The sequence below is a fragment of the Jatropha curcas genome, chromosome 2, assembly GCF_041381405.1.
Source record: "Jatropha curcas cultivar XTBG-Jc1 chromosome 2, XTBG_Jcur_1.0, whole genome shotgun sequence".
Classification (NCBI taxonomy): domain Eukaryota; kingdom Viridiplantae; phylum Streptophyta; class Magnoliopsida; order Malpighiales; family Euphorbiaceae; genus Jatropha; species Jatropha curcas.
The window spans coordinates 248,119-261,354 of NC_143152.1; the positions used below are offsets into that span (position 1 = coordinate 248,119).

Below are 13,236 nucleotides of genomic sequence, written 5' to 3' on the forward strand. Positions count from 1 at the left end.
CATTTTATGGACTCAGCGTACAATAGCAAATAAAGGTGCAAAGATGCGTTTTTTACTTTGGGTTTTAAACTATCTTCTTATAATGGACCCATTTATTGCCCTTTTGAATCATCAGTGAAGTTGCTTCTTCATTTCGTCTGGTTTTTTTAAAGAGGAATCATTGCATTTTTAGGCCCTGAGTCCTGACCTGACCCCTCTCTCTCTCTCTCTCTCTCTCTCTCTTTTCTTAAAGAAAGAGACTATTGAAAGTCTGTTTCTTTGTTTGTTTGTTGCTATATTAATATAGAACACATAAAAGTGCTCATTAGTGATTACAACATTTTTAAAAGCCAAATATAGAGTAGTAGATCTATAACCTGGTACCTAAAACTAAAAGTCTACTAATCCAAAAAAATTGAAGTAATTCATATTTTTAAGCTCGTGGTTAGTACTAATTAAATACTCATTTTACGACATGTGCAGAGCAGCCAAACCATGGAACAATTCCTAGAATTGGGATTCTGAGGGCCAATTCCTTTGTTTTGTTTGCTGACTGCGTCCTAAACCATGGACATAGTTTTCTTTTCTATAGGTAATCAAATACTCATCAACCAAAAAGAGCTAAACAACCTATTTTTATTCTTGGTTAAATAGAAGTATTTCATTTACTTCCTCGTTCTAATCAAAGACAAGTTATGTGATAACCTTTCGTTTGAGGCTTTGAAGTTTTAACGAAAAAGAAAAGAGTAGCCTGAGCTGGTACACCTAGCCTTTGCTTTTCATCGTAGAACACATCATACATTCATTAATTCGTACTGGTCGCCTTTTATCGAGTGGTTTAAAGGGATATAGTCATTGATCAGATCGTCTCTTCAAATAGATGGGTCACTGTCTAATCGATCCTGCGTGCAGGACATTTATTACTGATTCACTGCAGAGAACTACACCTTTCTAAGACCAACAAGGTTTCTAGTTCAATTATTATTAACCTAGAAAGTAGAAAATCAAGAGATGACTTTCTAATGAGTTCTTACAAGCACATAGCATACTGTTTTTTCTGGTATACATGGTTGGATTAGGAATGACACTGCAAAATATTTATCTGCCATCCAATAATTATCTCTACTTGTTCCAAATCCAAACTACAATTCACCATGACTACTCATATTCCATCTTAACGACAATCAACATCATCTCACTCACAAAATAAAATTCATAATTCTATAAAAAAATTGTTTTTGTACTATACCTATATTCTAATTTGATTAATAATATTATTAAAATATTTATTTTTATATTCCCATTTCATGTGGAATGCATCATTATTGTCAAAGCTAGCATGCATTTTGCCAAATGGGAATTGAAGGTTAATGCTACTATCCACCCCGTTCATATAACACAGCTGTAAATGAATAAACAAAATTCCATTTTCTTTTTAATTCTGCAATGCCTTAAGAATGTATAGAGGGAAGGTTTGTATAACACACATAAAAAACAATTCTGACCTAATTTAAATTCAAATTGTTCTCAAGATAAATAAATAGACTACACATATTGAAGTATGAGAGAATTTCAAATCACACATCCACGTGAAAAGCAAATTTCCACAGTGACATCAACCATTTTAAGTGCATATACACTACATATAAATGATTTGTCTGTCATTCTTCGACTGACCGGGCTCAAAAAGAAAATCACTTACCAAGACTTATGCAGACAGCAAGAGCTTCCAATACAATAACTCAACCTACAAAAGAATTTGAGACCTAGCTCTACATGGTTAGGTATATATATATTTATGTTCTCCATTCAGTAGGGGCAGGTAAGAGAGAAGTCAATGCATCATTTGACAACGGCCAGATATCCACTGCAATTTCATGTTACCTGCAAAAACAATCCAATTATCAATAAAACTGTCTCAAGAAACTATATTTCAACAATGAAAAGAGCAATTATGTAACTGAAAACACAAGCATAAAATGAAGCAGATGTCTTCCGCAATTTAACCCTTCGTGGCGTGTAAAAAAAGACTTTCAGCTTGCATGGAATGAAAATGCAACGGCAACAAATCAATTTAATATGCACCTACCGCTGAAAGGGCGAGAGCAACAGCCAAGTCAATGCTATGACAGCCTCTACCACTCTAGGCAAATAGTCTTTGGACCATCCACCATCTCTGCAGGCATAATGACCTTCATTTATCACTCCCAAATCAGTATAGAACTTCCTGGACATTCAAGAGGCAAAGAACATAGTTTACCAGATGTTGGGCAGCGCACAAAAATCAAGATACCCGACCTCATTCTAAAGGGCCAACTTACACCCACCAAGTTGTCCAACCAATTTCATTGGCCTATTCGAGCATCAAGGAAGAATTCCTATTTCAACAGAAATTACAATGCAAATCCTCTGTTGTATAGATTGCTAGAACCAGACATTTGATATTTCAAATCCTCAGGGCTAGGAATTATTTTGTTAAATCCCAGCTTCCCATTCATGAGTAATTCTGACATACCAAGATTACTGACACTCTTGATTTCATCCCAGCTGCCCCAGCAGCCATGTGACATGTTCAAATTTCTGACTTGTTGAGTTGCCATTTGTGAGAATGGTGATGAATTGTTGGGTGGGGATTGTCCCAGAAGCATTGATGAAATACTGTAAGCATCATTTGGGGGAGAGAATCTATTTCTGAAGTGATCTGGGAACCTAGGGTTCTGCTTAACAGAAATTGATTGCTGCATCAGCATCTGAAGCTCTGTATCATGATTAAAGGGACTGATCCGCGGTGATAAAGCTGGCCTCATGTCAAAGCTTGGATTACTCAGCCTTGCTGCCAGAATCCCACTACCAACTTCCATTATTGCAGGATCAACGAATTCAACATCAATGGAGCTGCCAACATTCCTAGATGATGGTGCAGAGTTTTGTAGCAAATGGTTTGCTGCATAATAACAGAAATGTTATAAGTTTTCCAAGAAAAGAAAGTATATAAACCATAAAAGGCCCTAAATTACAAACCATCATAGTTCATTGCCCCATGAGTAGGAAACCCTGGCGGTACTGCTCTGCTTGGAAGTGAAAATCCTGGTGGTGAAATTGGAGCTTTAATAGCTGCCAAAAAAAAAAAAAAAAAAAAAAAAAAAGAAGAAGAATTTAGAACTAAGGAAATCAAAGTGGCAAAATAGATAATGTCTTTCCCTACACATGAAATCCTTTTCCTTCCCCCGCCCCCTCCTCTCTCTCTCTCCAACAAAAACTTGCTTAACAGACAGTAGCTATGACAATTCAGGCACTTCAATACTAGAAAACCACAAAATAGCGGTTCAAATTCAATGTACTGTACAGGTTTCACCACAGTGGCAAAACCACACTATGATCACTAAGAGAATGGGCACACAGAAGAAAACAAACTTTAAATTGATAGTAACTCACCAGAAAATTTAGAAGCTGAAAAAGGATGGCTGCTAATAAAACTATTGGATTCCACAGAACTGCCATTTGAAGAAATATCACGATAGCTGTCCATGTAAAGATCCTTGTTCTCGTTACAATAATGTGAAGCAGGAGATCTATTGATTGCATTTGCATGAGTATGCCCCAAATTAGATTCTTGGTTATAGAAATCATCCTGCCTGGCAAAAGAGAATCTTGACTGATTGCTATCTTGTACTTTTCTTAAACTTGGTACTTTTAGCGAACCATGTTGTCCATCAGTTTCACCTAGCAACCTAACTAAAGTCTGAGGTGATGTCAGTGTATCCTCCCACACATCCATATCCATAGATAGAATACTTGAGATAATGCTGCTTTCCCCAATATCCACAGCAAAATTACTATTAGCACTAGCTTTAGTAATATCGCATCCTTCCAAGTACTTCCCTAATCCCATCCTTGACAAGACGTTAGAATTGTTAGTAGTCACATCTGAGTTCAAGCAGCTATTAGGCTGGTTGTCAAAGAATCCATTAGATTGTACTGGTTTGTCGGGTCTCTGTGGAAAAGCAGAAGCATCACATTTCACTGGTACGGTGCTTGGATGTCCACCAACAGTACTTTGATTATTAATCTGGCCCCGTTTCCAGGAATGATAACCTGACTGTGTGAAATTCTGTTTTGAAGAAAGTTGACAAGACAAGGATGGCAGATTATGGTCGTCTCCAGAAGCTTTGAGCTGCAGATCATCAAAACCTAATAGATCCTCAACTATTGAGCTTTCCCTTAGTGCTTGCAATGCTGAAGACTCAATATGAGGGTTCACGTCCTGTTGTGAGCCTCCACTTATGGGCAGGTTATGATTAGACCTTAAACTTCCTGGAACTACAGGATCAGAGTTCTCATCCTTAAGACAGCTGGCAATGCTAACTGACGATAATGCAGAGCACAGTCCCTCGTTGTCTTCATCTGCAAGAAAATTTTCATTTTCATGAAGACCCGGACTGGATGGTTTGGCAAGTACTAAAGAGCTTGTGCCAGCAGGTGGTGTAGAAATATTGCTACATGTTACGAGAGGATCAACTTCACAACCTCCTTCAGGTATCATGGTACTTTCTATATCACTGGATCTTTTGGTGCTCACAACTTCAGAAATAAAAACTTGGGGACCACTTGAGGTTTCAGCCTTATGACTGAGAGTTCCAGCGGAAATGGACAAACATGTAGCTGGTGGTACACTAGAAGAGACACGCATGACCCTAAGACAAAGATAAAAAAACAGAAGTAAATATTTTAGGATAAAAATATCATATAAGAAGCAATTCCCATGCCACATAACAGCACATGTTATACCATGAAGCTGCCCCAGGAAATGTGTTTGATCTTTCAGCACCACCATCAGCACAAGATCCGCCATCGGAGTTTTCAACATTCTGCTGGAAAGGAATGGCAAGGTCTATCAAGTTGTGAGCAACAGCATAAAGCAACTCTCATTGACAGGGGGGGAAAAAAGAAAAACAAATGTACTCTTACAAATAAAGAACTTTTGGAATCAAGTTTGGTTGGTGATGATAAGTTTGTATCAGTATACTCGTCTACTGGAGGTGGTAAAACATTTCCTGAACGCCGATGCAAATTGTTTGTAGCACCAATAATTTGTTGAACTCTACTCCTTTAACACGATAATGAATCAATTCACATTAGATACTGCTATCAGTAAATGGCAAGCAAGTACTAATGCATCAGATAAAATCTTTTGACGTGACATAATAACTGAGATTAGGAAGCTAGAAAGTGGACCACAAAGGACCAAGAAAAAGAGGATCAAATAGAAAATTGCAGTCATAAAAAAATACAATAACCTGAAGCATAATAAAGAGTTAATCAACTAGCATAGCAGAAGGCAACAAATTTAATGCTATGCTCAAGATATATTCATGACATTGTCATTAACTTCATTTAAGGAATGACAAAGTGGTCTTTCTATGAGATGGGCGGGGGGAGGGAGGCAGTGGGAATGGGGGTTCTCTTAGCAAACATAATTGCACAAAATCAACCAGAAATGCAGGTTCTCTTATAACCAAAACATAATGCATCTCAGTACTAGAAAATCACATTATCTTATTAGTGCTTAAGCGAGAATGCAAACCGTTGAGTCTCATACCATTGTAGCCATATTGTTTTAACACAACCACACCCCCCACCAAAAAAAAAAAAAAAAAAAATTATTATAAGATTCTTATTTCTTAAAACAAAATGAAAATATACAATAAATTAATAAACAAGCAAGATTTATTTCAATAACAGAACAAAGTATCTCCCATTACCCAAAAACCAATTTACTTTGTTAGAGTCCACAGACATCCTTTGGGCAGTTTCATAGATGACCAACAATCTGAACATGAAAATAACACTAAATGGACATACCTTGTAAAAGCAGAAACTAAATCATCTTTCGTAAAACTATCTTCTTGAGCACCAAATTCATGCAAATATAAACAATCTGGAATGCTGCAAGGCTGGACCAAAACAGAACCAATCACAAAATATCTAGGAAGGCTAAGGGCTTGCAAATTTCTAAAGTCTGAACTAATCAAGGTTCTGTTTGTCTTTACTCTCACAAAAAAAAAAAAAAAAAAAAAAAAAAAAAAAAAAAGAAGGAAAGAAAAAGTTATGTTGGTTTTTTAGTGCTTGTATGAACAGAAACATCAATCAAAGGAATGATTTCCTGGCCAAAGGAAAAATTAAATAGTTTGCAAAGACAAAAAATGACTTCTTATTTTTAAACTAAATAGTTTGTTGTAATGACTTCCTATGTTTGTTTTATACAATGCTTGTGCAAAACATACCATGTTTTTGAGCCATGCATGGCAGTACTTAGTGGTTCCGAAACATGCCCTGCAAATAGAACTTGTTATAGATCATTTAACTATCCTAATATAACAAAAATGAAAAAAAGAATAATGAGCTTACCTTAAGATTCTACCTTCTAAGGCAAAACTGTGCACTGACTGAATACAACGAACAGCTTCCTCCTCTTTTGAATATGTTATATACCTAATCATTGAAAAAGAAAACCACTTCACATTACAGCAAACCCGGAGCAAGGCTCAGCCCACTTGGAGAGAGAATGACAGAGAGATGGGCAAGAGAAACTATTTGACAAACAAATGGCCAGGGCACTCACACACAACAACTGTTGTTTGAAGAATGTTGAATAATCCCATTAGCTGTTCTAGAAATAGACACCTTCAACACCTTTCCATATTGGCCAAAGTACTCTCTTCGCTGAAGAAGCTGCCAGCAGCAAAAAAAATAAAATTTCTGTTCAGATACTTGGAAATATATATTAAAAGATAAGCAAGTAAAAGATAGAACTGCGAGAAATTAAGTACCAAAGAAACTATAACAGCACAACCAAAGAACTACTCACAGCTTCATCAGCAAGATTTAGTGGTAACCCAATTATATAGACTAGATTCCTCTGAATAACTCTAACGTTACTGAGCTGCATCCTCCCTTCTGATGGTTTATTAGGCTTTGCCTTCTGTGATTTCAGCTTTCGCTCTGAATTTATTTCAGCCACCAGTCTGTGCAGTCAATGAAGTATATTATTATCAATCATAACCCTCAAACACTAATCAAAGAGAATTACACATAAAATGAAAAGGCTTGTAAAAATATTAACTTTTCACAATCTGCAGCCATCCCCACAATCCTTTCTTTGTCATAAGCTGTGCGGCATGCAGGACATCGCCCCTCAGTATTATCCTTTTCAGCCATTTCCATGATGTGATTCCAGCACCAAACACATATCTGTTAAAATATAGAAAAAGAAATAAGTACACAGGCAAGCAACACAATGAAGATACAAACTACAAGTAAATGAATGCACAGTGAAGACACTGAGGTTGCATAACGTCCAAAACTTCATGATCAAGTAAAAATTTTGAGCTCAAACCTCATAACCACATTTGCATGGCTTCAACTGTTGATCTGTCAAATCCATCTCCTCAGTGCACAATGGGCAAACTTTGTCTCCCTTGTCACTCATGGTTGCCTAAATATTCAGCAATATTAGACACATCACATACATGCTGATTAAATGCTCTTCATTTGAAAAAGAAAAAATCAGGTGTGAATTATAGTCTTGAGAAACACAAGCGAAACTAACATCATAATACTAGCAGGATGGTAAAAATTCTAATGCTTAAGAATTACACTTGAATTAAAACACAAAGGCTCTAATGAGACAAAACATGCTAAAGCCATCTTTCAACAGCTCTAAACAAGAACCAAAAGCTTATAGCAAATTGAATCTCACTGTCTTTAACTGGAATTTAGCAGATACGCCAAACAATCACCATATATTCCTGTTTCTGCAACCGTGAATATAGAGTAAAATGGAATACCACACATTTTACAGCACACCTCGACTCATTCTTAAGATAGAAAAATCCAATCAATTCTACACTCCTCCTCAGTTTAGACTAGCCAGGTAAAGCAAACAAGATAGTTCATAACACAGGAACCATAAATTATAAGCTCAACGTTCTTTCTTTTTCCTCCATTTTTTGTCAGGAACCAAAAACAGTTTCAAGTGATTCATACATTCAAATGAATCAACAAACAGCTGAAAAAAAAGTAAAAAAACTAAAATCCTTGATCCACTAGGTAGTTCTAGGTTGCACTAATATCCGTACAGAAAAAGGAATAAATAAACAAATAAATCTAAAATAATACAAAAGAAAAATAAAACAAATCTATATCTGAAACAGGAATCAGGATCCGAAAATCTGGAATCTGTATCTAAAAACAGCCTAGAAACGAGATGTGTGAAAATGAAATCGTTTTTTCAAGTTCACAGCTTACAGCAAGCGATTACTAAAAATAATAATAATAATTAAAAAAATTAACGATTTGTTTTTATTCTAAAATGGAAATAGCAGCTTAGGAGGAGGAGGGCGACGACGACGACGACTTACAGTAAGTAATGGAAAAGCAGAGGAATCTGAGAGCGCGAGATGAAGATAGAGAGATAGAGACGACCTTTGGAGAAATGCGAAAGCCACACAGTGGAGAGACAAAGTCTTTTTTATGATAGATGGATAAAGGGGTGGGGGTGGCCTTGTTGTTGTTGTTGGTGCTGTTGTTGGATGTTAACTGTTCTCTATTGCGCGTCTGCTCGCTGACCTGTCAGTAAAGTATTTACATATAGCCATTTGGGGCTTTTGATGGGCTTCAGAGTTGGCCCAGTGATCACTACTAGGCCTAGATCCAACAGTTCCAATAGTAGTTCTTTTTCCCTTCAATTTCGGGCTTTTGATGGGCTCCAGAGTTGGCCCAATTAAAGTTCTGGTGCCTTGCACATTTTCTTGACTGCATTATCAACAATTAACATTATCAAACTAAATCATGAAAGAGAAAAAAATTGTAGGACTCTCCAGAATTCTCTTCACTGAAAATAATCTTGCTTACAAAGACAGATTAGCAGGCCACATCACCATAATTCACTACCAAACTCTCATCATACGTGGCAGAATGCGATTGGATCACCTTCAAGTTTCCATTTGTGTTACGGCTCAAGGATGAACATAACCAGAACATAACGACCTATTGGAACACTCTGGAAATGGAATCCAATAACACAACGCCAACACTAGAAACTTCTCTTCTCTTATCTTGATTATGCATATAACTGCTGTGATTTCGCTCAGTTCTCAACGTAAGCAATAAAGCAGCAGAGCAAGTAGCTGGTGGTGACTGGTGATTGATCTATAATCCAAAGGAAACGATTTCATGATTCTCTTGTAATAATAATACGTTTGGTGGGTGATTTTCTTGAATTTTTCACTGCAGTTAGCAAAACATGGGGAAAATCTACCCAAAGGTGAGTGAGGAGTATCAGAAAGCAGTCGAGAAATGCAAGAGGAAGCTTAGAGGACTTATCGCTGAGAAGCATTGCGCTCCTATCGTCCTTCGCTTAGCGTAAGATCAGTTTCCATCTAAATAGATAAATTTTTAATGGGATATACTGTATAAAATATCTATTGCTTTGCATGCAGATGGCACGCTGCAGGTACTTTTGACGTGAATACAAGAACAGGAGGGCCTTTTGGGACGATCAGGCTTCAAGAGGAGCTAGCTCACGAGGCCAACAATGGTCTTGATATTGCTGTCAGGCTTCTACAGCCTATCAAAGACCAATTTCCTATCTTAACTTATGCTGACTTCTATCAGGTACTTATGTAGGTTTTAATTAAGTCGGCAACCCAAGAATATATACATATATTTATTTATTCTTGTTACTTAATTGAGAATAATGTGCGTGTAATCGTTACAGTTAGCAGGAGTTGTTGCTGTTGAAATTACAGGAGGGCCTGAGATTCCCTTCCATCCAGGAAGACCGGTTAGTGAAACTAAAAACATGCATTGATTAACTGCTTTTTGGAGAATTTGTGGCTTAAATTATTTTATGCATGTTAATTTATTTCAGGACAAGACTGATCCACCCCCAGAAGGTCGCTTACCTGATGCTGCTAAAGGTCAGCCTAAGAAGATTTAAATTTGAGACACTTTTGGGAGAGGATTTCAATATCACTGAATCAAATTGAGTCCATTCTTTCATTTTTGGTTAAATCTTGCTTTAGGTTCGGACCATTTGAGGGATGTTTTTGGTCGAATGGGTCTCAGTGACAAAGATATAGTTGCCTTGTCCGGTGGTCACACCCTGGTATTTATATATATATTGATTGATTGCTAAATGAGAACTAATTTTTGGCATAATATATTATCAGTGTTCTTGTTTGTACATTTATTTACAGGGTAGGTGCCACAAAGAGCGTTCTGGATATGAGGGACCGTGGACCTTAAACCCTCTCATTTTTGACAATTCCTATTTCAAGTAAGGTTAATGTATAAAGAGAATCGAGTTTTATTCATTTTTATGCTCTTATTAAACAAATCCATGAGCATCTCAAGATGGATTCTTGCTACATAGGGAACTCTTAAGTGGAGAAAAAGAAGGCCTTATTCAGTTGCCAACGGACAAGGCTCTTCTAGAGGATCCAGTCTTTCGTCCTTTAGTTGAAAAATATGCTTCAGTGAGTATATATAAATCTAACCATCTCTTGTATAGTTTAGCCACAGACATTTCCTGCAAATGCAACTTTTAAAACTTTATTTGCTGTTATTTTGCCTCAGGACGAGGATGCTTTCTTTGAAGATTATGCAGAAGCTCATTTGAAGCTGTCAGAACTAGGGTGAGCGATCGACAATAATTTAAGCTTCCGTTTAAATTTTCTTTATGGTAATATTTAGTATATATCTAACTTGTTCTATATTTATTTCAGCTTCTCTGATGCTGAGTAAAGGAATGGAGAGTGGGTGAAATTATTTATTTGAATTGCGTTATTTGGTTATTTTGTTGAACTGTATATATATATATATATATATATATATATATATATATATATATATATATATATATTTGGATGCATGACGAGAGAGTGAAAGGGCTATGTGCTAATGTCTTGCCTTGTACTCGGCAAATGTATGTGTATTTTATGTGAAATGGAAACAAAATTCATGCACATTCTCTTTTTGTGTATTGTAAATGACTGGAAAATGAAATTTGAAAATTATGTTGTATATATAATTGTGTGGGTTTGTTGTTTTAATTTGTTCATAATTTAAAAAAAAAAAAAAAAAAAAAAAAAAAAAAAAAAAAAGCAAAGAGAACTGTAATTGTTTCTTCTTTAAAAATGAAATTATAATGTCCGACTGATTATCTATCGATCTTTTTTTCTCAGCAATAAATAATTAAAATTTCATTTAATGTGATAGAATTTAGTTTAACGGTTATAAATAAACTGAAAATGAGGAATTCATTCAAGTTTAGGCTTTGGATTTGGTTAATCGATATGAGTTTGGACCACTGAGTTGAATCTATGACTATGGTGACTGTAAATTTGGTGTCATGTTTTGTTATTTACTGATGGTTTGATAGATTCTTCCAGTTTGTATTTTGTTTCCTTCAGCCTAGTAACGGTCCTACCTGTCTCACTGAAATTTCCAACTAATAAATCATGCCTCACCTTCCTCCATTTCAATAATTCATCTTACTTTTTTTTTTAAGATTAAGCTCCATTTATTTCCCAAAATACTTTACTTTTAAATTCAAAAATATTTTTTATGAAATTGTTTTCTAAATAATTTATATTCTTTGATTGCAATTATTAAAATTTGATAAAAAAAAATATTAAAAATACAAATGAAAAAATTATATCTACTTATTTAAAATTTTTCACCCTGTCCAAAAGAGGAAAGTGTATATGATTATATATAATTATTCATATATAATACAAAAGCAAACATATAATTATATATATATGAGTGGCAATTATCATCTACATTCTACCATACAAAAGCAAACTTCAATTATTGGTTTATTATTATTTTTTAATTTAGTAGCAACGTAGAGCCATAGTGCTTGTCAGATCTTCAAATACTTCAACACTAAGAAATGTTATGTACATAACATTAAGAAATCTACATTTATATTTATATATATATATATATATTTTTTATGATAATACCTATATATATGCAACGTTTGATTCCACTTTCAAAGTCCAAACGGAAAAGAAAAAGTGAAGGCCATTGGAAAAAAACAATAAGATGAGTTCTCTTTTTGGAAAGTTAGAACAAAGCTATCTTTGATAAAAGGTAGGCATTAAACAATCCTTATAAAGAAAGCTCACCTTGTTGAAAGTTCCATTAAAGTAACTCAAATCCTGTATTTCAATGGACTGGTTTTCCTTCCATGACACTCGGTCAATCACTCACGAAAGAGGAAAGACTCTTTCTTTCTGCCTAAACAACTCCTCCACCAAGTGTGTGTGTGTATATATTTTGCTTTGTTTTCTTTATTATTTTGTTTTTTTTTTTTCTTTTTTGATTGACAAAGTTTCATCCCTTTCATGCAATTTGATATTATAATTTTATTATATATAACTTTATTTCATCTAATTAAAATTAAATTAGAGTAGTAATAATTAAGCTTTTTAATTTGGGGTTATGAAATATCAGAAATGAGTTCAAAGTTAGTGGTCACAACACCCAAAAATACAGCCAAAAAGGTTGCTGCAGATAAGATGCTGAGCATAGTGAGGGAAGAAAGTGGAAAAAGAAGAGTTTGATCGTTGTAAAGTTTGTGGCTCACGTGATTGGGACGATGTGTGGTTTTGATAATGAAGTTTCCTCTGATGTCTATCCACCACTCTATTATGTGATTATTATGAGTTAATTTAAATTTAAATTTAGGATGTCTCCATGTGGTTCAATCTTACTCCACAATACAAACACTATCTCACACTTCTAAGTAACGATATAATTTATACAAGTAATTGCCAATTATTACGCCCTATAACCAAAAAAAAAACTTGAGCCAACTTGAATATGATACAATTTTCACTGCGATGGATTAACATATCTAAATTATTTATATTTATATTATATTGTGTCTCTTAATCTATAAAGGGAAACACTCCTAACACGGATTTTCTCTCTCCACATAAATTGATCATTCGATCTGTTATTTAAAAGACATGAATCCTTTCTATTTAAACTAATCTTGTTGGCTGCATAAGTTTATCTATCTCATTCCCACCCCTCCCTTTTCCTTGTAACTATGTGGAAAGAAAAAAACATATTGGTGTAAACGAATCGAGTGAGCTCGAATCTGCCAGGCTCGAAGCTCGGCTCAAAAATTAATGAGCCTGAATATTTTAGGTTTAAGCTCGGCTCGATGAAAGCTCGAGT

General features: G+C 35.2%; 2 protein-coding genes across 5 annotated transcripts; one reads left to right on the forward strand and one right to left on the reverse strand.

Moving 5' to 3' along the window:
* Window positions 1-1,467: 1,467 nt before the first annotated feature.
* LOC105642163 (uncharacterized) lies at window positions 1,468-8,579 on the reverse strand. Of its 4 annotated transcripts, XM_020682492.3 has the most exons (15): window positions 8,400-8,579; window positions 7,376-7,474; window positions 7,103-7,230; window positions 6,848-7,004; window positions 6,602-6,711; window positions 6,388-6,471; window positions 6,264-6,312; window positions 5,842-5,933; window positions 4,948-5,086; window positions 4,768-4,850; window positions 3,415-4,673; window positions 3,001-3,093; window positions 2,240-2,923; window positions 2,069-2,155; window positions 1,468-1,863 (listed from the first exon to the last, which is right to left on the reverse strand). In XM_020682492.3, exons 2-13 carry the CDS (start codon window positions 7,466-7,468, stop codon window positions 2,373-2,375), a joined length of 2,838 nt encoding a protein of 945 aa, XP_020538151.1. In that variant the 5' UTR covers window positions 7,469-7,474; window positions 8,400-8,579; the 3' UTR covers window positions 1,468-1,863; window positions 2,069-2,155; window positions 2,240-2,372. The 4 variants fall into 4 exon arrangements, with proteins under 4 accessions (XP_020538151.1, XP_020538150.1, XP_012082267.1 ...); XM_020682491.3 differs by having other exon boundaries at window positions 2,069-2,923; XM_012226877.4 differs by having other exon boundaries at window positions 2,069-2,923; window positions 4,768-4,847; window positions 8,400-8,578.
* A 301-nt stretch (window positions 8,580-8,880) lies between these two features.
* On the forward strand, window positions 8,881-11,071 carry APX2 (ascorbate peroxidase 2). Its single transcript, XM_012226880.4, has 10 exons — window positions 8,881-9,180; window positions 9,274-9,402; window positions 9,480-9,654; window positions 9,758-9,823; window positions 9,911-9,959; window positions 10,065-10,147; window positions 10,239-10,318; window positions 10,415-10,517; window positions 10,618-10,676; window positions 10,767-11,071. Exons 2-10 carry the CDS (start codon window positions 9,284-9,286, stop codon window positions 10,783-10,785), a joined length of 753 nt encoding a protein of 250 aa, XP_012082270.1. The 5' UTR covers window positions 8,881-9,180; window positions 9,274-9,283; the 3' UTR covers window positions 10,786-11,071.
* Window positions 11,072-13,236: the final 2,165 nt, after the last annotated feature.